General features: G+C 44.5%; 1 protein-coding gene across 1 annotated transcript in view; it reads left to right on the top strand.

The window, feature by feature from the left end:
- The window catches only part of VWA8 (von Willebrand factor A domain containing 8), a 3,458,065-nt gene that overhangs the window by 1,708,860 nt on the left and 1,724,508 nt on the right, over window positions 1–24,697 (top strand). Inside the window, exon 25 of the mRNA XM_044071701.1 lies at window positions 16,703–16,908. Within this exon, the coding sequence (XP_043927636.1) occupies window positions 16,703–16,908 (206 nt within the window). The remainder of the gene's footprint in view (window positions 1–16,702; window positions 16,909–24,697) is intronic.

Here is a 24,697-nt window from a genome sequence, read left to right as displayed (position 1 = left end):
TTATATCACTTTCTGCTGGTCTGTTGCATCTGCTGCTTTTGTGTATACCATGAGATTAGAACTGGGGACAAGGGGGGCTGGATACTTCCTCTATTCCTGTTAAAGTGATGTCAGAGCATACATTGATGAAGAGGAGTTCAGGTTCCTTAACTGTGACATTTACAGATTTTTTCAAGAATTGTGCCAAGAAAAGGCTCTCAGGAAGACATCCCAGTTGTCATACACTACAGAGGGTCCTCTCGAAAATTATCCAGTAAGATAAGTAATCACATATCTGCCATTTTCTGTTTGTTTTCCTCTGAATCCACTCTTTTCATGGGATCATAAGATTCTTATCATCTTCCTTCTGAGACAGATTCATGCAATTATGTCAGACTCAGACCCCACTGCTCTCAAGAAATCAAGAAAACATTAGTGGCCAAAATTCTTAGATGTTGCTAAACTCCTTGAAATGTATCGTAAAGTGAATTAATTTGTCATATCTGTTGGTCCCAGGAGCCATAGAATGTTACCATTCTTCTGCGTCCTAGAGACCCAAAAGTTGCAGAAAAGTATGGCAGAAAGATTTCTGCGCTGTGATGGGCTTATATTACTGTAACTAACTGGCAGTTTAGTACTAAGGATTAAGACTGTCAGCTGTTAACAGCCACTGTCATATAGTCCTCAGTTTTATATTGATAGTCACCTTTTGCCTAGTTTATGACTTTGAGCAAATTGCTTAATCAGACAGTGCTCCTAGGTCACCCTTGAAAAGAGCCTGGTAGCAAAACTAAATAAAATAAAAGTACTCCATAGAAGAATATTTTCTTCCCTTATTAGAATTCTTTGCATTATGGTAAATGTCTGATAATAACAGTGATTCAGAATTTCTTTTTTTAATATCAAAAAGAATTAAGTGTATTGAATGCAGCAAAAAAAATATGTACAAGGACTTATCCAGCATATATCTTTTAGACTTAGAGCAAAATGTGGACAATTGTCTACATTGTGCAAGGTTTAGCCTGATGTTGATCTTCAACAGAAATAAATCTTTCTGTGACTATATTACTCAAATGAAGATGTGAAATGGCCTCATGCTGCCATGGCACCAACCAAAGGATCTAAGAACCTACCCTGTCAGTATAGGAATTTTAAATAACACCCAAAGGAGAAGAAATTGGAAATTAATGACAGTCTGAGCAAGTCTGAAGGCTCCCTTAGGTCTTCTGATAGATGGACTAGGGGGTGTTTTTGCAGCCCCCATCCTTGGGCAGTTTATGCAGATTCATCTGGCACAGCCCTCTGGAGGCCACTACACCTTCAGCTTTAAGCATGTCAGTCAGCTTGGAGGCCTCCCTGAGGGTCCCTTGCAACTAATACTCACTTTTTGTTCACTGAAGGGAGAGGGCAGTTTATATTAATTGGTAGCTTCTGACAAGGTTCCCAGAGACTGTATAGAGGTTCTCAGTGTCTGCTCATGTATTGAGGCCTGTATTGCAGACTCCACTAAGAAACATAGGCCCAAAATGAAAATAAAGCCAGCATTCACATGCTTGCCATGGCCTTATATCAAGCATATACCCAGCCCAGGCAGCTGCCTATGCTTCATCCAGGGATTTATCTCAGTTGACTCAGGACTTCATGAAATTTCTTGAAACCAAGCTGCCAGCTCTGGAAATCCCAAAGGTTTCAGGGTTTCCTTCTTAGAAGAGAAGACTTGATCCTACCTTACAAGAGGATTCAAATACTCCAGATCCAGAGGTGGATGAGCTGGCCAGTGCTGGGTCACGCATTCCCCCACCCCCGTTATGAAACAAACACCAAGGATAACCCTATCTTCTGCTTCACCAAGAAAGGACTTCTCATTTGAAGCCACTCTTCATGGGATGAAGAAGGAATTCCAGTAATATGTCAAGCAGTACTCTTGAGGCCCAGTTAAGGTACATAACTTTCATGGGGCTGCCTGTGCTAAAGCCAGTTGCTGTTCCTCCAGTCATAGATATCATGAAATATGCACTGGAGCCAGGCTCCCTTCCTCCTCCTCCAAAGAAACCTGACTGGTCCTACAGGGTCTAGTTTTCTGACAAGTTCCTTTACAGGAGCCATTTTTTTGATTCAGCAGTGGTGTCCCTGGATTCCAACAAGGGACCATCTACAACTCCTATCTAGGAACCCCATTCCCAGTGAAAGGGAGAGAAGGATTTTCAACAGCTTGGGAAAGAAAGCTTACACTGCTGCTGCCGTGTTCTTCCAAAAGCTCAACTGCAAAATACATATGCTTAAGTTGGAGGAATCATTTCTGAACAATGTGAGGGCTAAGACAGAGGGGGCAGTGATACAAACCTGAAACAGGAGAAGGTTGACTTATACATCATCTTTTCGCAGGTCACCAACCATTCAAAAGGATATGGCTGTGATGCAATGAATGCATCATGTAGAACAGCAGCTACAGGTTTAGTGATGTGGAGTTATACATTAACCCCATGCTGGAGCGTGTGTAGTTACAGCTTCTTTATGGCCCTTAGAAAAGGATCTCCCTTTGGATCCCCAGCTGAGAAAACATTCAAGAGAACAGATGGAAAGGGAAAGATGAAACATGTTTAGTTCATTCCCAGGCCCCAAGATTCAGCAGGCAGTACCCTTCAAAAGTTTAACTCTCTTCCCCTAAGCAGAAAAAAGCAAGCCTCAGTATAGAAAATAGCAAAATAAAAGTTGCCTCACCAGAAAATTCCACCCAACCTTTCATACCTCTAAACTAGAAAACCCTTCTGTCTCCCCTCTTACAAAAAGAGGAACATCTGGGCCATCTGTTTGTGGAGGTGTGGAAGATGAAACCCAGGACATGTGGATTTTAAGCATTCTGGAACAGGGTTAAAAATTGAGATTTTTAAGTAAACCAAAAGTTTCAAGTATCCTTTCTGTTCTAAGAGATCAAGCTTATTTCATTCCACCCTTATTTGAGGACCTGGTGGGATTAAAAGCCAGTGAAAATGTGCCAGTGTGGGAAGAGGGCTTAGGCTTTTTCTCAGGATTGTTTGAATGCTTAGGAGAAAAAGAGGTACCTGGATGCCAGTTTAATGCTTGTCGAGGATAAAAAAAAATCAGTCATTCTGTGCTTCAGAATTCTTACCCTGCAAAGCCTTATGGCTTTTCTAAACTCCCTCAAGCCTTCTTGTTCATCTTCAGTCTAAAAGATGACTACCTCCAAATCCCCATGGCTTAGGTGCACAGAAGATTCTTAAGATTCAAGCCATGGGGAGACCACTTTGAGCTGACTTTCTTCTCCTTTAACTTGTGTGCTGCATACAAGATCTCTACAAAATACTGGGCTGTATTGATTGCTTTTTTCAGTACCAAGGGCATTCACATCAGACCCAGACGAGAACTGAAATGCCCTGCAGTTTACACTAGCATGTTGCAAACAGCTGGGTCTCCCCCCTCAAGATTCCCAAGTTTCATCTGACCTCTACAATGAAAGTAGTCTTCCTAAAGGCCTTGCCAGACACAGAGTAACAGAAAGCCTTCTTGGCTGAAGACTACGTCCAATTTCTGTCCTAGCTCCAATTTCTCAGGATACTGGGTTACATGGAATCATGCATTCTGATGGTGCTTCTAGTGAGGTTGCACATGAGAAAACTGCAATGGTACTACAGAAACAGATGGTGTCAAAATAGTCAATCTCTGGAAGTTAAAGTCCCGCCTCTTGCCCTTTCTCAAAAAGGGGATCTTGTGGTGGAAAAGTCAGGTTCCACTCAGTCCAGAGACGCATATTAAGCTGCCCCAAAAGACCTTGGAAATGGTTTTTGTGGGGTGGCTAATGTGGATCTATGCATCCACAACACTTGAGACAGTGACATGATGAAACAGCACATAAATATAAAAAGATAGTGTCTGTAGTACTAGCAATAAAAGCAATCAGACAGGTGTGGATAAGGGGCACCCCACTGAACATCCTCACAGACAACACCATAGTGATGTGGTACTTCAGCAGGTTGGGGAGGGTGGATATGGCAGGAGTTCAGAGGAGTACCCAATGTTACACACTTTTCAGACTGACAGTGCAAGATTGATAAGCAGTCCAGGAATTGGGACTAACTCTCAGGGAAGCTTATAGCAGAGTAAAATGTTTCAGCAGACAGGCTGAGAAGGTCACAGTGAGACCCTCAAACACAGACGTTGAAGAGAGATTTGTTGTTGACTCTGGTGCTCACTCAGTGTGTGTCAAAATGAGATCTTGTTGCTTTCTTATAGATTAGGCAACTTGGGGTGTTTTGTTGGTAGACAGCAGCTCCAGGCAATGGAAGAGTTGAACATTTCTCCATTCCATGGGCAGATCTGTTTCTTTGTGCTTTCCCTCTAGTACACCTGATCCCCAGTGTGTTACTGGAGATAAAAGAGGACAGGTCAGAAATGCTTCTATCAGCCCCCATTTGGCCCAGGCAACACTGTTTTTTCTCTCCTTCTAAGTTTAGTAAGGGTAAACCCAATGACTGTAGTGATTCGGCCTCTTGACAAAAAGAATAGGATCTTTACTACACCCCAATTTCAGAACTCCATGGAGGAACAACATGGATGATGTAATATTCATCCCTTCTAGGCTTATGTTTTCATGGGTTATTCTGCATACGATGAGGTAGGCTAGGAAACCAAACACAAGAAAAATCACACCTAGCAAATACCAGGATCATAATTCAGCTAGAGCACTTCTTGTTTTCAGTAACCTGTCAGATGTTTGCAAGTCAAGGATTGCGTATGCCTCTTTGAAGGCACTTTTTCTTATTGTCTGCCTTTGTTTAGACCTTCATTTGTAGTCTGTTGCCAATCAAGAACTTCCTTCATCTCTGACCAGCCCAGTCAGTTGATCCACCCTGACCCCACAACCTCAACCAACAGTGGCTCCCTAAACCCGGTGTTTCAGTTTCCTTAAAATACCTGTCCTGGAAAACACTGTTTTTGGAAGCTGTGACATCTGAACTTTCTGTTTACTGACGGTCACCTTCTGTTTACTGACAGAACTTTCCCTGAGTAAGAAAGAACAAGAGTGAGAGAACTTTGCATGCCTTGGATGTACACTGACACCAAAGATTCTTTCTAGATACATCAAAGAGAATCTAGAAAACAGATCAGCAGGGCAGAAATGGGAAACATGTCAACAAGCAAACTCTATCAGAATGACATGTTCACTAATTTTTGTTATTATTTTCTTGGCAAACCAATGCCAGGTCATATAAAAACATGTCCGTGAAGCCAGAGCAGCTGCCACAGTATTTCTCAATGGGATGGCTGCTCATTTAAATTGGGAAGCAGCTACCTTGTATTCTGTCCACACTTTCTCTAAATATTAAAGTATTGGATTTGCTTCCATAGCTAGGACAGGTTTTACCAAATCCATTCTCCACACATTCATCAATGTCTGCTCTCTCAATTGCCCAGTAAGGGCTAACCACACATTGGTCCTTGTGCTTTCAGAGTCTTGACGAAAGTGATGACTACAGCAGTGACCACTGTGAAGAACTTTCCCTGAATCAGATGTGCACTGGAGAAATTCAAGTATATTCACTGTTGCAGTCTCTATTCCCTGCCACCATTCCCTTTGTTATCCTGAGTGGGCATCCTGGAATTGAGGTGGATACACTCATCACTTTATTCCTCTTAATTTCCCAACCAGGCTCCCTCCTTTATCTGTCCCTTCCTAGAACCTGGGAAGGATAGATGGAGTGTGGCTACATGACTATTTGATGCCCTTCAATTCATATGTTGCAGTATTCATAACATGTGGGAGTCCACCTCTGGCTTACTCATACGACTGGCCAGTATACAAAAGTTTAACACCACTGTAGGGTATGTGCGATATAGCACACAGTTCAGGTCCTACATCAGTGATATAATGACGTTGGGTATAAAGCAGACATCAGCACGTACCAATCCTCAGAACTTTTCTACAGCCAGTCAGATCATCTTCTCCAGTCATTGCTCAGCAGAGAAGTTGCAGATTCAGATCAAATAAGTGTCCCGTTAGGTTTTTTATTGCCTTGTGTGCTTTGTCTTCTTTGCCTAGATCCTAACTATGACCATACCTCTTGCTTGATTTGAAAGGCCTTTGTTCCCAAGACCCTGCCTAGTCATTTGGCTTCCCATAATCTGTACCTAGAAAACCAGGGCCGTAAGTGCCTAACACGCAAAATGGTAGCTACATTGGGTCCTTCAGGTGACCGCTGATTAAGAAGGCCATGAAATCTAGGTCTGACTTTCCTGCTGCTCCTCCAATTCTAGACATCTCTTCTGAGGCTCATGATGGCCTGGAGACCATTTCATAGTCAGTAGGAGAATCTTCCACTGGTACCAGTGTGGAGGCTGTGAAGGATCCTGCTAGCATGTCTTCGGGGGATATGCAGGCATCCGTTTTTGGACATGGGGGGAACTCAGGCTTATTGTTACTGAAGGCCCGCGTGGCATCTCCCAAATTATTGTTCATGAAGATGTCCCTACCAATATTGCAGAGTGCAGGCCAATGTCGGATCCCTCGTCCTTCCACTACGTGGAAGTTCATCAAAAGAGGAAGCTGAAAACTAAGCATGCTTCTCCTGTTTCTCAAAAACAGCCTGCAGAATGTTAAGCTTTCTCCAAGGAGATCTTTAATGCCTTTATGGCCCTGAGACAATCTTCTGATCTCTCACTTCCTTCTCCCTCCCTTCCTCCTGCTTCTCCACACAAGAGGATTTCTGTGGAAGTTTCATCAGATGAAGATGAATCCTCTGGGGATGAGTCTTTGGCATATTCCATCCAAATGTCTTCACCCTTGGAATATGCTTCCCCAGAAGTGTCAAATGGCACAGATTCTCCAGGAGAAGATATTTTCTTTGGGGAAACTATTGTAAAAATGACAGAGTTCTTCAAATGGCATTGCTTACAAGTGTCAGACTTTTTGACCTTCTGCAGATGGATTCCCCTTCCCCATCTGCCATATCCCTTGTACTGCAGCATTTTTAGATGCTTTCTCAGCAGCCTCTAAGTGGCCTTAGTCTCAACCTCCTGCCCCAAAAGGTCAGACAGGTTTTATAAGGTGCCAGAGGATTCCAAATTCCAGTTTAAATGTCCCCCTGCAGACCGTGCAACAATTTCTGTGTCTGCTGATAAGGCCTTCAAGATGTTGCCCTCCACTTCCCTTCTCCCGTCAGACAAGGAGAGTATAGTTATGGTGAGTTTGGGGAAGAAAGTTTATACTTCTGCAACTCTGGCATTTAGGACTGTAAACTGCCATGCCCATATGGCTAAATATTCCTTAGCCCTTCGCTCTGGCGCTTGTAAGTTAATTTCAGAGCTACCAGGTTCTCCTACAAAAGCTCAGTTGTCCTCCATACTGTTGAGCTCTTATGCTCAAGTTATGCGCCATGCTGTTAAGTGTACCTGCGATGCAGTGCAGGCATCAACCAGAGCAGCTGTTTCTGGGTTGGTTCTCAGGAGGTACTCCTGGCTCAGACTACAGCCCTTGCCAGATGATATAAAGGCAAAATTTATGGATGCTGCCTGGAAGACAAGGCATTGTTTGGTGCTTCTGGTGCAGAACTCTTCAAGTCGTAAGAAGAAAAGGGCAAAGAGCTGCAAGCCCTAAAGTACATTTTTGTGTCCCCAGTTCCAAGATTTCAGAGGAATTACCCCTTTAAAACTCCCTTTGTTAGGAAACCTTCCAGACCTCCTCTTCTGCTGCTCAGAAGCGGCCTTTTCTGGCTAAGCCAGGTAGTCTGTGACTACCTACCTGCTGGCAGCCAGACTCCTGTTTCTTTATGCCTTTCCCTTTCTCTCCCTGCTTCAAAACAGATCACCAAGGATTCTTGGGTCCTCTCCATTATCCTTCAAGAATACTTCATGGTGTGGAAAACTTCACCTTCCTTCACAGGTTTACCTTAACCCCCAAAAAGAACAGCTGGGTTACTTTCTCCAAGTCATTTTCAGTTTTCTCTCTCTCAGGGCACCATTCAGGAGGTGTCACTTTCACAGATAGGGAAAATAGTTCTACTCCTGCATATTCCTAGTCCCCAGGAAGGATGGCCCCTGGAGGCCCATCTTGGACTTATCCCCCCAAATGCCTTCCTGATGGTTCCCAGCTTTTGCATGCTATCCTTGCACACTCTTCTTCCACTCATCCTTCCTCAAGCCCACATTATGTCTCTGGACATCAAGGATGCTTACATCCACATTCCCATTCATCCTGTGTTCAGGAAGTATCTTCGGTTTACTATTGCTTCTTTACATTTTCAATTTTCTTTGGATTATCTATGGCCCCAAGGGTCTTCACAGAATGCTTAGCTGCTGTCACAGTCTTTTGCAGACTAGGGGTATTCAAATTTTCCTATACTTAGATGATCTTCTTCTCTAGACTGAATCACCAGACACCCTTCAAGCGAATTTGCTCTTCACAGTGTCTCTGCAGGAGGGTCTGGTATTCACTATGAACTACCAAAAATCTACCCTAGTTCCTTCCCAAGACCATATCTTTCTAGGATGCAGAATCCAAACAGACAGGATGTTGGCTTCCTAACCCCCCCCCCCCACCAAAAAAAAAAGTTTCTGTCTCTTACTACCCATTTCTATGCCCTCTTGTCTCTTCCATCCCTGACTGCCATGGAATTTCTTTGCCTCTTGGGCTTTATGGCTTTCACTATTCCCATGCTATCACTAGCTGGGATGCACATGAGGAAATTTCAGTGGTACCTCAGGTCAGTTTGGATACAAGCCTCTCATCCACTGCAGTTTGTGATACCCCTTCTCCCTTGATTGAAAAAGGAACTGAACTGGTGGCTTCAGCAGGTTATGTGAATCTAGGTTTACCCTTACAGCTACCTCTTCCCACTCAGGAGCTGTACACGGACACTTCAGACTTAGGAAGGGAAGCAACCCTGGCTCCTTGGAATGTAAAAGACATGTGGTCCCCTTCCCAAAAGAGGGAACACATAAATAAAAAAGAGGTGACAGCCCTTATTTTCACTCTACAAAATCTTTAAACCTTTTCTTCTTCCAGGAGCCCTGAAGTGGTTCACAGACAGCACCACAGTCCTTTGGTATGTTAACAAGGGGGGGGGGGCAAGTCTCCTCTCCTGTGCTGACTGGCTCTTCAAGCTTGGGAGCTAGCCTCTCTGAGTCAGTTCTCCCTCCAAGCTGTTTATATTCCTTCCACTCAAAATTTTGTGGTAGACACATTGAGTAGGTCCAGGACTCAATCCCACAAATGAGTGTTATACAGGGATGTGTTTCTGGACATCGTCCATCAGTGGGGTACACCTCAGGTAGATCTTTTCACCTCCCCCATGAACAGACACAATTTTGTGCCAGAGTTCCCAATCCTTTGGCATGGAAGGTGGACGCCCTGTCCTTTTCTTGGAAGGGGATGTTTATCTATGTATTACCCCCTTCCCACTTCTCCGGAAGGTTTTGTTGAAGATGTAACAGGCGAAATTAAAAATCTTGTTGGTGACTCCATTTTGGCCAAGACATCATTGGTTCCCCTTTTTCAGCATTTAGCCAAGGGCAATCACCACAAATTACCCCACAGAGTGGACCTACTCACACAGGACAAGGGATTTTTAATACACCCACAGATGTCAACCCTGCAACTGACCTTGCGGGTGATAGGATTTTGATTTATTTCAGACACCTTTTTTCTGAGGTCATGCTGCAAGTTCTGCAGGAGGCCAGAAACCCCAGTACTAGGAAATCCTGTGTTTTCAAACGGAAAAGGTTTTCCATCTGGTGTCTTTCTAAGAACCTGCAGCCACTGTAGGTGGATGCTCCAGTGGTTCTGTCTTACCTGTGTGAATTATTGAAGAGTAGATCGTCATACTCTTCAATAAAAGCTCATCTTTCTGCAATCTCAGCATGTCTGCCTATGACTCCTCCCTTGTCCCTGCCAAGATTGGAAGTTAAACCTTTCCTGAAAAGCATCCTACATATATTAGACCATCAAAGAAACCAGTTCCTTCTCCTTGGGACCTAAATTTTGTTCTAAAAAAATTACCCTGGCTCCTTTTAAACCAGCAAGTTCTGCTTCTCTGCAGCACTGCACCTGGAAAACAGTTATTCTTGTGGCCATCACCTAGAAGGGTATCAGAACTTCAGGCACTGATGGCTTCATCCCCCTTTACTGTTTTCACAAGGACAGGGTTTCCTTAAGCAGTAACCCCTCTTTTGTGCCCAAGATGGTGAATGAGTTGTCACCCAATCAGTCCATTCATCTTCCCACCTTTTTCCCATCTCCACGGTCCTCTAGTGAGAGACTTTTACACACCTTGGATGTGCATAGACAACTCAGATTTTTAGACAAAACCAAGCCTATTAGGAAATCTGATCGTCTTTTTATTTCCTATCACCTTAGGGCCCTGGGCAGGCCTGTTTCCAAGCAGACTTTTTCCACTTGGATTTCCAAAACCATTTCCTTTTGCTGTGTGTCCCGTGGAAAAACTCTTGCTTCCCCAGTTAGGGCACATTCCACCAGAGCTGTGTCCTCTTCTGCTGCTTTTTTCTCAAAGATCTAGACACCTGCTCTGTATTAGAATTCGCTACCTGGTCATCTGTACACCCTTTCACAAAACACTGTAAATTTGGTGGCATTTCCAAGTCTGGAGCTGGTTTTGCAAGGGCTATTCTGCAGGGGTTTGTAGAGAGTGTTACTGTGCCTCTGTCGAATTCTTCTTCTGCATGAGCTTTAGTATCCTCACTCATTTTATGAATACTGCAACATATGAATAGAAGGACATAGAATAGTTGTGTAAAATCTTACCATAACCAGTCCTTCTTTTCTATATGCTACAGTTATTACCCCCCGTCCGCCTTCCCTCTGATGCTTGCCTGCATGCTGGTTGTGTGTTTCCTCAACCTTTTTCAGGCTGATGCTCTTCCTGCAGCATTCAGTTCTGAGGATTGGTACATGCTGACATCCACTTATACCCGACGTCATTTTATGATCGACCTAGGACCTGAACTTTGTTGGATGTCGCACATACCCTACAGTAGTGTTAGACTTTTGTATACTTATACTGGCTGGACGTAAGAGTCAGCCAGTGGTGGAATCCCACGTGTTATGAATACTGCAACATATAGAAGAGAAGGACATCTATGATTATGGTAAGATTTTGCACAACCATTCTTTCCTTGTGATAAGTCCCCTAGGTTCACTTGTTGTCTGGGGCATAAACCTTGTCCATCGAAGGCAAGGATGTCCAGAAGATGGCATCAGGTAACACCCTTCTTTTGCCACAGATGTCCTGATGCCTGAGTGGGAGAGAGTTGGCCAGTGCCAGGAGGGTGAAAGTAAAGCTGTGAAAGTTGGACCAGCTGACATTATCCTGCAGACAGGAAGTCTAGAACCGAGGACTGCACCAGTGAACACACTCAAACCAGAATTTAGGACTGCACCAATGAACATACTCAAACCTCTACAGTTATGGCAAGTTGCTAACACAAGTGAATTTCTTTCACCATGCTGATTGTACTGCAATGTTTTTCACAGCTATAGCCCTAAATGTGTGGACTGCTTAGGCATTGAAGCCAATATCACTTAAAAAGCAGACAGCACACAACACTTTCTTCTCACTGTCACTTAATCATGGTACTCATTTTGTAGTATTCAGTGTTGCAACTAAGTTCATTAATTGTGAGAAAATAGCTTCAGCTGAACATGAAATGCAAAAAAAAAATGTTTTTTTTCCTTGTTCAGCAGAAAAGATTTTCTCATGTTTAATGTTTATTCTGACTCAACTCTCTGCAATTGTCATCCAGGCTGCTGACAGTCAGAAGTGTCAGATTTAATTAACTGACAGCTAGTAGGCATTAACAAGTAAAATATGTTTTGTTTCTAGTCAACCTGGAACGTCTCGTAATGCTACCATCCTCCAAAAGTCTAAAAATAAAATGTGTATTCATTAAACTGGCAGACTGGCACACACACTTTTTTGCTCTTTGCATTTATCTAGCAAATCAAAATACTGCCTTGTACTTTGAAGATCATCTTCCTGTTTGCCTCAAACTGTTCCACTCTGATTTCTGCCCACCCCTCACAGCCAAATGCTTTACCCACATTAGCAGTTACTTCTACTGTACAAATAACTGCAACACCATAACAATCCCAGAGGCCACTTAACCTTTGGCTACACTGAAAATTCATTCTGAAGGATTAAAGGATTGGGTACCCTCCATTGCTGTTTATATTCTGAACTTAACTGATCTACAACTGTTTAGGTGTGCAGTGATCGAACACCTTCCCAACTCATCTCTATGCTATTGATAACCGTTCCCTTATTGAAGGGGCATTACAGTATGTCTCTTGCCCTTTTCCTTCTCTGTCAGTGGCTATTACAGGCACCCAAACCTTTGTGTTATTACAAAATTGCATATATTGTAAAATTCTCAGATTCTGTGAGTAATCTGCATCACTAATTCATGTATTTACTTTAAATACCCTACTTAGTTAACTAACACACATCCCGTTTAATGACCTACCTCCGTCACATTTTTGCACTACTTCTAAGTAACTTGACTAAATATATGTCCATTTTCAATGCAGTTTTTGTACCCAAAAGTGCTCAATGTGTAAATATGTAGACTCATTTTTTGTTTGTACTTTTGTATTGCTGCTGTTGCTGAGTAGGGTTTGTGATCATCCCGCCCACATAGTTAAATGTAATTAGTAAAATTACAGTAAGCTCTGATATTACTGCACATAGCCATGTTGTTATAGTACATCATTATTAGGCCATTTAAGATATCAAAATAACTATGTACTCCCAGAAGATAGGGGAGATTTAACACTCATTAAAGAAACTAAAGAAACTACTTGATCTGCCAGTGCCAGGCTATGATCGCGCCTTCAACGAAGTCATGATGGACAGCAATAGATGATAAGTGCACCTTGACTGTAAAATGACTGAGGCTCGAGTTACACAGCTGCCTGAGATAAGTCAGGATCATATTTAAAACGGAATGACTGGTACAGTATACGATATTGTTCTGCTCAAATGGAAAACCACTTTGGCAGGGAATCATAGGCCTGCTGACTGGAAGGCTTCTTGGTATACTCACTCACTTCTGAAACACCTGTTTAGTGATCCAGCAACATCAAGGGATCTTTTATCAGAGGCCCAGAGGTGGTTTCTGTTCTCAGCCTAACTGTTGTGAATATCCATGGATAGCACAGGGAGAGTGTCCTGGACCACCAGACTCTAAGTGCACCCATCTCAGTCTCCAAGAGATGATGTGGATTAGTTTTGAGATTTCTTCCTTGACTTTTTATAAGAAGCATAATGGGCTCAGTATCAATAGAGGGAAGGCATGCAAGAATATTCAGTGTCATCGGATAAAAAATAAGCAAGCACTGTCTTCCCCTTGTCCAACTGTATCAAGTAAAACATTGTGAGGTCCACACTCTCCTGATGGGCTAAAAAGTCAAGTTTCCAGAGTGCCTCCCTTCTGGAATATCTGAATTAGACACCACCTCTGAATCTACAGCTCCTGTGAGAGGGTTTGTAGGGCAGAAATGCAAGTCCACCAGAATGTTCACTTCTTATGGAATGTTAACCACTGGGAGAATGATGGATGTATCTATTGCCTATAAAAAACAAAGAAATTAGTGGTCTTGAAACTTTGTTGATGAGCTCAGTCATCATACTTTTTGCTTGTTGCTTTGGAACACTACCTGAGTTTCATGATTTTTGGAAATTATTGTGACTGAGCTCATCAACGAAGTTTTAAGATCACTAGTTTCTTTGTCTTTTATTTTTTCCTCAACATGTGTGGTGGTGTGGTTGGAACTAGACAGATTCCTGTGCTTGTTCATTTTTTATTTATCTGTTGCCTACTGCCAGGCATGTACTGTCTATTTGCCTAGGGACTGCATGTGTACTTGTCTAGGTATTACATGATGGATTGGTTGTCTGATTGAGTAGCCTCAGAAGAAGCTTTGTCTCAAAGACCTTAAATACCAGGAAGACTGCCTGAAGCTCTGTCTGAGTGATGGTTAGCCCTGTTCTCAGGTGGGACTATTAAACCTGGTGACAGATAAACTCAGCTCAACCCTGCTAGATAACATATTTGAACCTCTCCAAGGACAGAATTAACCAGTATTGAAGAGTGTGCATTTCCATTTGTATGAAAGCAGTCCTCTAAAATGGGATCAGGAAAAACTCCTAGTTTATAACCATTCCCAGGGACTGCAGTTACCAAATTACTCACTGAAGAGATACTGCCAAGTTGTCCATCAATAGGGCCAACAAGAGATAGACTTCCAGTTACGGAACTCGTAGAAATTCTTCTCCTGCAAGGCATCAGCTGACATGACCAACAACCCTTTGTGTACTGAAGAAAGCCTGTATGGCAAAAGCACACCATGCCAAAAGCATTGCCCACTCATGGAGAAATATCATATGTGGACCCTAGGCACTTAACATGCCAAAAGGTTCCATCATGTCGAATGACTCCATGCAGACATCCAGTGACAGCAGAGACAAGATTCCCTGAAAAATCACTGGAACTCGACATGCTGTGTGTGCTGACTGAAGTGAAAGAGATCCAGAATGGACAAAGATGATCTGTACCCTTTCAAACCGGGCATAGGCAGAAATTTAGTATTTCTCCATTCCAAATGAGGGACAGTATCTATGTCCTCTTTCACAGTTGAGGCTGGGTTTGTACTCAGCAGCTTGGTATGTTAGCATTGTTTTTTTGGAGGATCTTACAGCCACATGATGTGGCCCAGTTTTACCCTGCCCAGAATCCACTAATCCCTGGTGATGGATGTCTAGGATAGGATTAATTTAGAGAATTTCCCTTCTCATGAATGTATCTAGCTTATCATCAGTACTGCTGCATTTACAAAAGGAAATGAAGGAATTCAGGGGATCATAATGGTCTTCCACCAGGAAGAAGGGCTATTTCCACCTTAAGAGATTATCCACAAGGTTTTTATAGGCCTGACTAAGAGCAGCTCCCACTTAAGCTAGGTATCCAGAATGTTATTACTGAGTTCTTGTGGGAGGACAGCTTAGCTATGTCATCTTGTGCAGGTACATGTCTAGTTAATTGTGCATTGTACCATGCAGGCATACCTCAAATTCTTAAATCCTACATGTGTAGGTGAGTTATACCTCCAGAGACAAAATGGCAGCCTTAGGTGAAGTTGAGAGTAAGCATATTATGCCACTATGCCTGTCTATACTGTTGCTTAACATAACATTCTCCAATGTTGCACAACCTTCTGGAAAGTTAGATACTGCTACATAAATTACTTAACTCTGTTCAGGACACAGTTGCCCTAGTCTGAACCTCTGGCCCTGACAGTTGTCAACACAGTCAAAAAAAAAAAACATTACAGTGGATTACAAGGAAGCCTACCTTGGAAGGTGTAGACAGTCTGAAAGAGCTGCTTCTTGTATTCAGACTTAGTAAAGTCTGCAAGTTTTTCTCTATGCCTGGTCTGGTAGGGAGGACTGGAGTTTCGATAGATGAAGATCTGAAAGTTGTAGGTCCTGACATAGTTGAGGACTGCACACATAAACAACACCTTTCCACTGCTTTGTACTTTTTTGCCTATTGGAAAGTTAACATACTGGGAGTAGAATTGGGGTATTTCCATTCTGCAAGAAAGCTTATACCTATTCCACTTTGGTGGTTAAACTTTAAGTTGCCTAGTTTATATAACTTTTTGCCAGTGAGCTGATAACTGGCTTCATGGTTGGGATGACCCAGAGTTCTTCAACTTTCTTCCAGAGATGCACATTTAAATATTTCTGGGTGGATGGTATGGTGCCCCGAGTCCATTCCATATTAAACCAGTTAACCTCTGAGCTGAGATACTCCAAAGAGGAGATGAACGACTGAAGATCCCATTGCCCTTGTCTGTCTCAGAGACAATGGCCTCCAGACTCCTCATAAGAGCCTCAGAAGGGAGGATTACCCTGCTTCTGCCATTTCCACTCAAGAACAAACATGGTCTTGTGCAAGGGTAAATGTATTACAGTTCTCAGTAGGCATGAAGTTTCAGAGAATTGATGTATGAGTGTACTCTAGTTAAGAGCAGCATTTGGAAGTTAGAGGACTTTGCTGGATCAACATTGGTATCAGGCAGCATTCCCTAAGGGTACTTTTCTGCACTCATGACTAAGGCTCCTGCAAGACATCAGACAGATGGTTGATATCTAAGCCTAGACAGTGCTTCAGGGAGAGCCTTGGACAAGGCACTAAGAAAACTTTTGTTATTAGTAACCTTTAAAAATGTGAATTACTGCCTCAGGATCAGGCTGGTCTGCATCGAACAATAGTGGAACATGATTTCCTTTGGGAATGCTATTGCACCTGCTGAGGTATTTCTTCTACAGTCCTTGTTTGGTCTGTCTTTTACATTTTGGAGTATATGCATAGGCTGGCATACAGCTCCTAGAACTGGTATTACAACCAAAAATTTATATTTATTTATGAGACAGAAAGGAAAGGGGAGTCATAAGTAGAATTACTAATATATTCTAGAAGTGTAAATTGCTGTCATACGTAGTTCACCAGAGTAAATTACTGAGTTAGAATTCTACAACAGATGTGCTGCCTATGGAGTGAGCGTCCTTTATTTGCATGTCCTTATGTTTGCAACTATAATCTTCAAAACACCTCTTTTGACAGAAACAATGCATTTATTCTATAAAGTATGCTTGCTTATTTATTTGTATATATACATATTTCTTTATAGGTGATATCTTCAGCTGCCATGCAGTTGATAACCCAAAGCCAGAGTCTGAACTCTCTATGTTACGGCAGTACGGACCTGATGTTCCAGAGCCCATCCTTCAAAAACTGGTAGCAACCTTTGGAGAACTAAGAAACATGGCTGACCAGGGAGCAATCACATACCCATATTCAACAAGAGAAGTTGTAAACATTGTGAAACATCTCCAGGTAGGTAAATGTAATCAGAAAAAGTAAGTGTGCACAGTGTATTTATATAACACTTCATCATCATCATCATCATCCCCCTTTTTCCCATTTACATGGGGTCGGGGTATCGTATTAACTGTCGCCACCTCTCTTGATTCAGTGCCACTCTCCTGCCTTCTTCAACACTCATGCCTGACTGTCGCAGATCTTCTTTCACACAATCCATCCACCTCTTTGCTGGATGCCCTCGCTTCCTCTTACCTTCTTCCTGTCTGTCCCAAATCTCCCTCACCAGATTGTCTTCTGCTTTTCTACACGTGTCCATACCATCGTAATCTGTTCTCTTTGATCTTTTCTGCAATTGGAGCTACTTTGGCTTCTGCTCTTATGTCCTCATTTCTTCGCCTGTCCCGCAGTGTGCATCCTACCACCTTTCTCAGGCACTTAATTTCCATCACCTCTAGCTTCTTCAACTGTTCTGCCTTTACTGCCCAGGTTTCTGTACCATACAGTAGTACTGGTCGCACCACTGTCTTGTACACCTTACTTTTCAGCTTCTTTGGCATTCTTCTGTCATGGACTACACCTGATACTCTATGCCAGTCGGCTGCAGCCCCTCTGATTCTAGCTTTGACCTCTTCCTTCAGACTACCCTTCTCCTCAACCACCCCTCCCAGATACTTGAAGCTGTTTACCTGTTTCTATCTCTATTCTCAGCTTCTTCTGATTTCCCCAATCTGCTGCCATTACCGCTGTCTTTTCTGTGCTTAGTTTCATCCCATGTGCCTTCAGATTTGCATTCCATTCTCCTATCCTTTGCTGAAGTTCTAGCTCAGAGTCTGCCTGTACTGCCACATCGTCTGCATACAGTAGCTTTGTTGCTCTGACCCCTCCAACCTGTTTGCTGATGTAGTCCATTACCACTATGAACAGCAGTGGGCTCAGAGTTGAACCCTGGTGTACACCCACTCCCACTGGGAACCCCTCAGTGAGGCCAAGCACTGTTTGTACTTGAGTCACTGGGTCCTTGTACATAGCCTGTACTAATTCTATCAGCTTTATTGGGACCTTGTCATATGCTTTCTCCAAGTCTAGGAAAGCCCAGTTTGACTCTCTCCTCTTCTCAAGTATCTGTCTCAATGCAAACATCGGGTCAATTGTGCTGCATCCTGATCTAATCCGAACTGTTCATCTCCCATCTTACATTCTACTATTCTGCGTATCCGTTTATCAATTACCCTCTCCGGAACTTTCATGCAGTGTGGTAGGAGTTTGATGCCTCTGTATTGTCCACAGTTGTGGATGTCCCCTTTGTTCTTGTACACTGGCACGAGTATGCTTATTCTCCAGTCATCTGGGATACGCCTTTCTCTCCACACTGCAATTAGTACCCTCAGGAGCCATTTCTCCCCTAGCTCACCCAGCATCTTTATCATATCTGCTATGACCTCATCTGAGCCTGCTGCTTTCCCTGACTTCATTTTCCTTAGTGCTGCTCTTACTTCTTCTAAGCTGGGCTCCTCTTCTACTCTCATTGTTGGCTGTTTCTGGGGCAGTACCGCTTCTGTGGGGTTTTCTTCATTCAGAAGCTGCTGGAAATACTCTTTCCATCTGCCTTTGATGTCCTGTGGGCTGGTAAGCAGGTTGTTGCTGGAATCCCTTATGAAGGGTGTCTGACTATCTTCTTTATCTTTCTCTTTGCCTTGCAACCTGGTATAGTTTCTTTGTGCCCCTTACTGAGTCACTTTCCAGAAGCTGATAGAGTGCCTCTGATGCCCTATTATTTGCTATTGCAACTTCTTTCTTAGTTTCTTTGTTAGCCAACCAGTAGTCCTTCCTAGCTTGGTCAGTCTTTTCAATCTCCCACTTCTTCCTGCAATCTATTTCCATACCTGGCTCGGCAACATATCTTTTCTGTAGTCCTAACACATGCTGCTATTAGGCGATGCCACTCTTCTTCAACTCCACCTATTTCCTCCTCTTCTTGGGGTGCTAGAGCCCTGAGTAATTCCTTGAACTGCTGTACTTTCTCTCCAGTCAACTTCCAGGTCTTCAGCCTGGTCTCTGTTGACCTTAGAGCCATCTCTGACCACTGCTTGCAGCTGATTGTGGCAACTACTGGTTTATGCTGTGAACAGACTGTTTCACTGGGGATGACTTTGCAATCATGGATTCTACCCCAGTGCCTTTTCCTTACTAGGAGGAAGTCTACCTGAGTTGCATGTTGGCTACTCTTGTATGTGATCTTGTGATTGTCTCTCATGTTAAGTTGTCAATCTCGCCTTCATTCTTGCTTGATGGGTTCGGAGCCGATCCTCGGCTCCGACTCGGCACTTGCTAAGCTCGAGAGTCACTTTTACCAGCTCGAGGCAGCCCCATATCCCATGATGCAAGGCGGTAAGTACCCAGATCTCGTTTGCCGCTTTGCTGATGAGGTCCTCCTTTTACCAGCTCCTGGTAAGTGATTTGCTACTTTGCTATTTTAGCCCCTTTTAACAAAAAAACCCTTTATTGTTAGTTTTAATTTAGTTTTAAACATTTTCTGACAGAAAATTATCTGTCTCTTCTTATTTTTTTAGTCAGACTTTAACCCAACCCATCCCCCCCCCCTGTTAGGGTGTGTGTGTGTGTTTTCTAGTTATACCTTTTGGTATATTTAATTTAATTTCTTTGACTGGTGTGTGTGTCTGTGTTCTACACCATGTCTAAAGAAAGGGTCTCAGGCTTTAAGAAGTGTGACTCGTGCTGTCAGAAAATGTCTCTGACAGACGGTCACACTTCTTGCCTGTATTGCCTGGGGCCTCTTCACCTACAGGACTCCTGTGCTATATGTCATTCTTTCAGCCAGAGAGTCCTGCAGGAAAGAAGAAATAAGTTGATTTTGAGGGGCCTTCTTAAGCCAGAGGGCTCTCCGGCTAAGTCGGCTCCATCCAAGACTACTAAGTCTTCCAAGGCCCAGGCTTCTGTGTCCAAGCCTGCGGCCTCGGCTCCGACTCGTTCTGAGTCGAGATAGGCTCCGGCTGGAGCCGATTCTGGCTTAACTAAGCCTTCGGCACCGATGGCTATCGGTGCCGATTCTGGTTCGACCACTTCAGTGTCGGCTCCGATCGGTTCCGACCACCATGTGGCTCAGGCATCGGTGTCGGCTCCGATCGGCTCCGACACCGTTACTTTTGTGGCTGTATCGGCTCCGGCTGGAGCCGATGCATCGAGGCTACCTGTCGGCTCCGATAAGTTGTCGGCTCCGACAGGTTCAATAGTTTCATCGGTTCCGATGGCTCCTTCGAGGAAGAGGTCTAGGTCTCCTTCCTTGGAGCCGATACTTCGGCTCCGGCTTCACCTCTCCTCTCGGAACGGAGCCATCGGAGCCGATCTTCAAGGTCATCCAGGCTTTCTGACCATGATTTAGAAAGAGTGGTCAGTAGATTACTTAAGTCACAGGCACTGGCCCAAATGTTACATAGTCCGTCTCAACAGATGGCTATTGGTCCACACCCCATTGCAGTTCCTCCTTCAACTCTACCCCAGAGCTTGGAGTTGGAGTCTTCGGGAATGGTTACTGCTACGGCTGGGGGACAGATACCCCCTTCTGTTCCTTCAGCCTCTACTCTTATCTCCTCTTCGAGACCTTCCTTAGAGGGATTTGGTGGCCGGGCTTCCATGGTCTCCTCCGAGGGGGTGAGTGGCATCGGACCCTTGTCCGAACCCGCTCTTCCCCTTGGGGCCTCGGCCTTGGTGAGCTCGGCTCCGACATCTGCCTCGGAGACTTCCCTTTCGGTGGTCCCTGGAGTTCCTAGCTCTTCGGAACGGGTTCTCTCGGACCTTCCTGGGAGGGGAGCATTCGAGCTGATGAAGAGTGTGCTGGCCACTGGTATCAGCCAGCAGTCTGTTCCCTTAGCTCCTCCCTCTATAGTGCCTGTTGACATCTCTGCCACTTCTCTTGCTACAGGACCCAGAGATCCTCCGCCTCAGGTTTCCCCATTGGGAATATCCCCCTCTTCCGAGGATTCTCCTGATGTTTTGGGAGATCCTCCTAGGAAGAGGACTTGTAAGAGGAAACATGTAGACTCCCCCGAGTCTATCACTTCAGATACTGACTTAGATGAGTCAGAGGGATCCCCAAGATCCCCCACTGAGGATGTCTCCTTCTCAGACATCCTAGAACTCCTTAGACAGAGGGGAAACTGGCCCACCAATAATCCCTCTGAGGATGAGTCAGTATACCTAGAGGCGTTTGGATCTCGGCCCTCCACCTCCTGGGTGTCTCCGCCTTCGACCCCTTATGCAGGTTATTGCCCGAAGGCGTGGGCTGCTCCTGACTCTGTAGAGCCAGTCCCTAGGAGGCCTTCAAAATTTATTACTGCCCGTGTGATAAGCAATTCCTCACTAAGGGTGTCCCCGCTGATGCCATGGTGGTGGCTGCTGCCACCAAGAAGGAACTTGCAGATCCTTCCGCACCGTCCATCCTCCTAATAAGGACTCTAGGGCCATGGATAGGTACGGTAAGCGGATGTTTTCCTCAGCGACCTTTGCTATGCTCACTGAATTCCTATGTCACTTCACCAGACTCCAAAGGGATATCCTTAAGGAGCTAGGTGATGTTGTACAGGATCCTACAGCTGCAGGAGCTCAGGAAAAATTGCTTCGCAGCTAGGAACCCTTAATTCCATTGCAAACTCCTCCATGCGACTAATATCATATGCTGCTGATGGAGAGTAGGGCCGCAGGTACAGGTGTGGCTCTTAGACGCCAAGCCTGGATGCGGCTATGTGACTTTGCAGATCCCTTTAAGGCCCTTCACAAATTCTCCCTTTGATGGGTCAGCTTTGTTTGGCCCTCAAGTGAAGGAAACTTTGACCAGGTGTGAGCAGGACGGCAAGACTCTTTCTGCCGTAGGAGTCCCTTTTCCACCCCTTCTAGACCTTACCCCAAAGGACAGAAAGGTGGCAAAATGTGGTTCCAAAATCCCAAGGAGTCAAGCCGGATTCACGTGGTCAGTTTACCCCTAGAGGCAGAGGGGTAACAACAACAGACGCTCTAGAGGCAGAGGGGTCCAAAAAACCAGGGAAACAGAGAGCCTCTCTCTGACAAGCCCTTTCAGCATCCCTGAGATGTTGCCCGGCTGTCCATCCTTGGAGGCAGTCGGGGGAAGACTATCGCTGTACCCAGAAGCCTGGCGTTCCCTCACTCAAGACAGATGGGTACAGTCGATCATATCCGAGGGTTACAAAATTCCTTTCGAGGAAAGTCCTTTCTATCACTCAAATTCCCTTCCAGATGTACCACCCGGTCTAAGGGAAATTGCAGAGTTAGAAATCTTAAAACTTCTGCAAAAAAGAGCCATTCAGCCAGTTACAACAGATCATTCAGAGCCCGGAATCTACTCAAGGTTCTTTTTGGTCCCCAAAAAGACGGGAGACTGGAGACCAATATTGGATCTCAGCAGACTCAACAAGTCTGTGAGGAAGACAAGATTCCGAATGGTCACTCTTCAGTCAATTCTGCCCTTCTTACAGAAGGACAACTGGATGTGCTCAATAGATCTTCAGGATGCGTACTATCACATCAAAATTCACAGACGCTCCAGGAGATTTCTCCGCTTTCGGCTGGGGTCCAGCCACTTCCAGATCAGAGTCCTGCCCTTTCGTCACACTACAGTCCCCAGAGTGTTCACCAAATGCATGGCAGTGGTCACGGCTCACCTGAGACGTCAAGGATTCCAGGTGTTTCCGTATCTCGACGACTGGCTCCTTTCAGCCACCACCAGGCATCAGCTTATTCAAGCCAGGGATTACACAATAAAGCTTTGTACTCTTTTGGGCATCTCGATAAACTTCGAAAAGTCATCCTTATTGCCCTGCCAGTCTATTACTTTCATAGGCAAACTTAAACACTGTTCGGATGTCAGCTACCCTTACAGATCAAAGAGTTTCAGACATTCAAAGTCATGTCAGGATCATTCTAGCCAACAAGAAAGTACAGGCCAGAATGGTTCTAAAGGTATTAGGCCTCATGGCTGCGGCCATTACTCTTCTTCCCCTGGCTCGCTTCTACATGCACCTTCTTCAGTGGATGCTGTTCACACAGTGGTCGTACCAACAACTTCCAATGCGTCACCAGATTCTGGTGACACAGACTTGCAAAGATCATCTTGCTTGGTGGATCACATCTCCCCAGGTTCACCAAGGCAGACACTTTGTACCCCATCCCCGGTAGCCACTGTCACCACGGATGCCTCCCTGATCGGGTGGGGGGGTCATTATCAGGGCAGGATGGTTCATGGGACGTGGCAGCCGTTCGAGTACCACCTGCACATAAATGTCCTGGAGATGAGAGCAGTGCTTTTAACGTTGCAAGCCCTCAACGACTTTCTTCCCGTAGGGACAATTGCAGTCCACACAGACAACATGTCTGTAGTTTGGTATATCAACAAACAGGGCGGAACCAAGTCCTACCCCTTGTGTCGAGAAGCGCTCAGACTATGGCAATGGGCAATCTCCTCTCATCGGTTTCTGGTAGCAACGCATATCCCTGGGAAAACCAACATTGTAGCGGACAGATTGAGCAGAGCTATTCTCATGCCTCACGAGTGGTCTCTCAAGCAATCTATAGCGGAAGAGATTTTTCTGGAATGGGGTCGCCCATGTTGCGATCTTTTTGCTACTCCCCAAAACAGCAAATGCCCAGACTTCTTCTCTCTCTTCCCTCTTCCAGGCCATCCCCCCAGAGACGCTCTGACCCAGGATTGGCCCCAGGGACTTCTTTATGCCTTCCCTCCATTTCCTCTGATCCCTCAAGTTATCCAGAAAGCAACCGTTTTGAGAGCCAAATTGATTCTCATTGCCCCTTACTGGCCTCGACAAGTTTGGTTCCCGTTCCTCCATCGTCACCTTTTGGTGCAGCCGTGGCATCTGGACCCAGTGCCAGATCTTCTGATTCACCAATCCGGTCAGCTGCACCGGTCCATCCCTTCTCTCAACCTCACAGCATGGTTGCTCCACTTCCTTCCTTAGCCAGGCTTCCTTTGATCTCTAACCCAGTTAGAGACATCATAGTAGCTTCTTTAAAATCCTCTACCAGGAGGATTTATGCAAGCAAATGGAAACGTTTCTCTTATTGGGCTAAGGCCAAGAATATTGATCCTTTCACTGCCCCTGTTCAGGCAGTCCTGGACTTCTTAGCAGAGATTTTTCATGCAGGCTCCTCTTCTTCCACAGTCAGAGTTCAATTGGCTGCTATCTCGAACTTTCATGTCGGGATCGCAGATCACAATATTATGTCCCATAGGCTCTGCAGGGCCTTCTTGAAAGGAATTTTCCTGCTAAAGCCTCCAATCAGGAATCCTCCTCCTCAGTGGGATCTAAATTTAGTGCTGACATCCTTGATTCTTCCCCTTCGAGCCAGCTGTTTCTTGTTCCCTGAAATTTCTTTCTTGGAAAACTTTATTCCTAGTGGCTATTACATCGGCCAGGAGGGTGTCTGAACTTCATGCTCTATCGCCCGACCCCCTATTTGGTTTTTCACAAAGACAGAGTATCATTGAGAACTAATCCGACCTTTTTGCCTAAGGTCGCCTCAAAGACCAATTTGAATCAATCCATTGATCTCCCTGTATTTTTCCCAAACTATTCAGACAGAGCCGAACAAAAACTACATTATCTTGATGTCCACCGTCAACTCAGATATTATTTGGACAGAACAAAAAAATTTAGGAAATCTGATCAACTTTTTGTTTCCTATGCGGATAATAAGAAAGGCCTTCCTGTTTCTAAAGTGACCTTGTCTAGATAGCTTTCTTCGGTCATCTCTG

This window comes from Protopterus annectens, chromosome 5.part0, assembly GCF_019279795.1.
Source record: "Protopterus annectens isolate FY-2018-M chromosome 5.part0, PAN1.0, whole genome shotgun sequence".
Lineage (NCBI taxonomy): Eukaryota > Metazoa > Chordata > Ceratodontiformes > Protopteridae > Protopterus > Protopterus annectens.
This window is presented reverse-complemented; position numbering and strand designations above follow the sequence as displayed.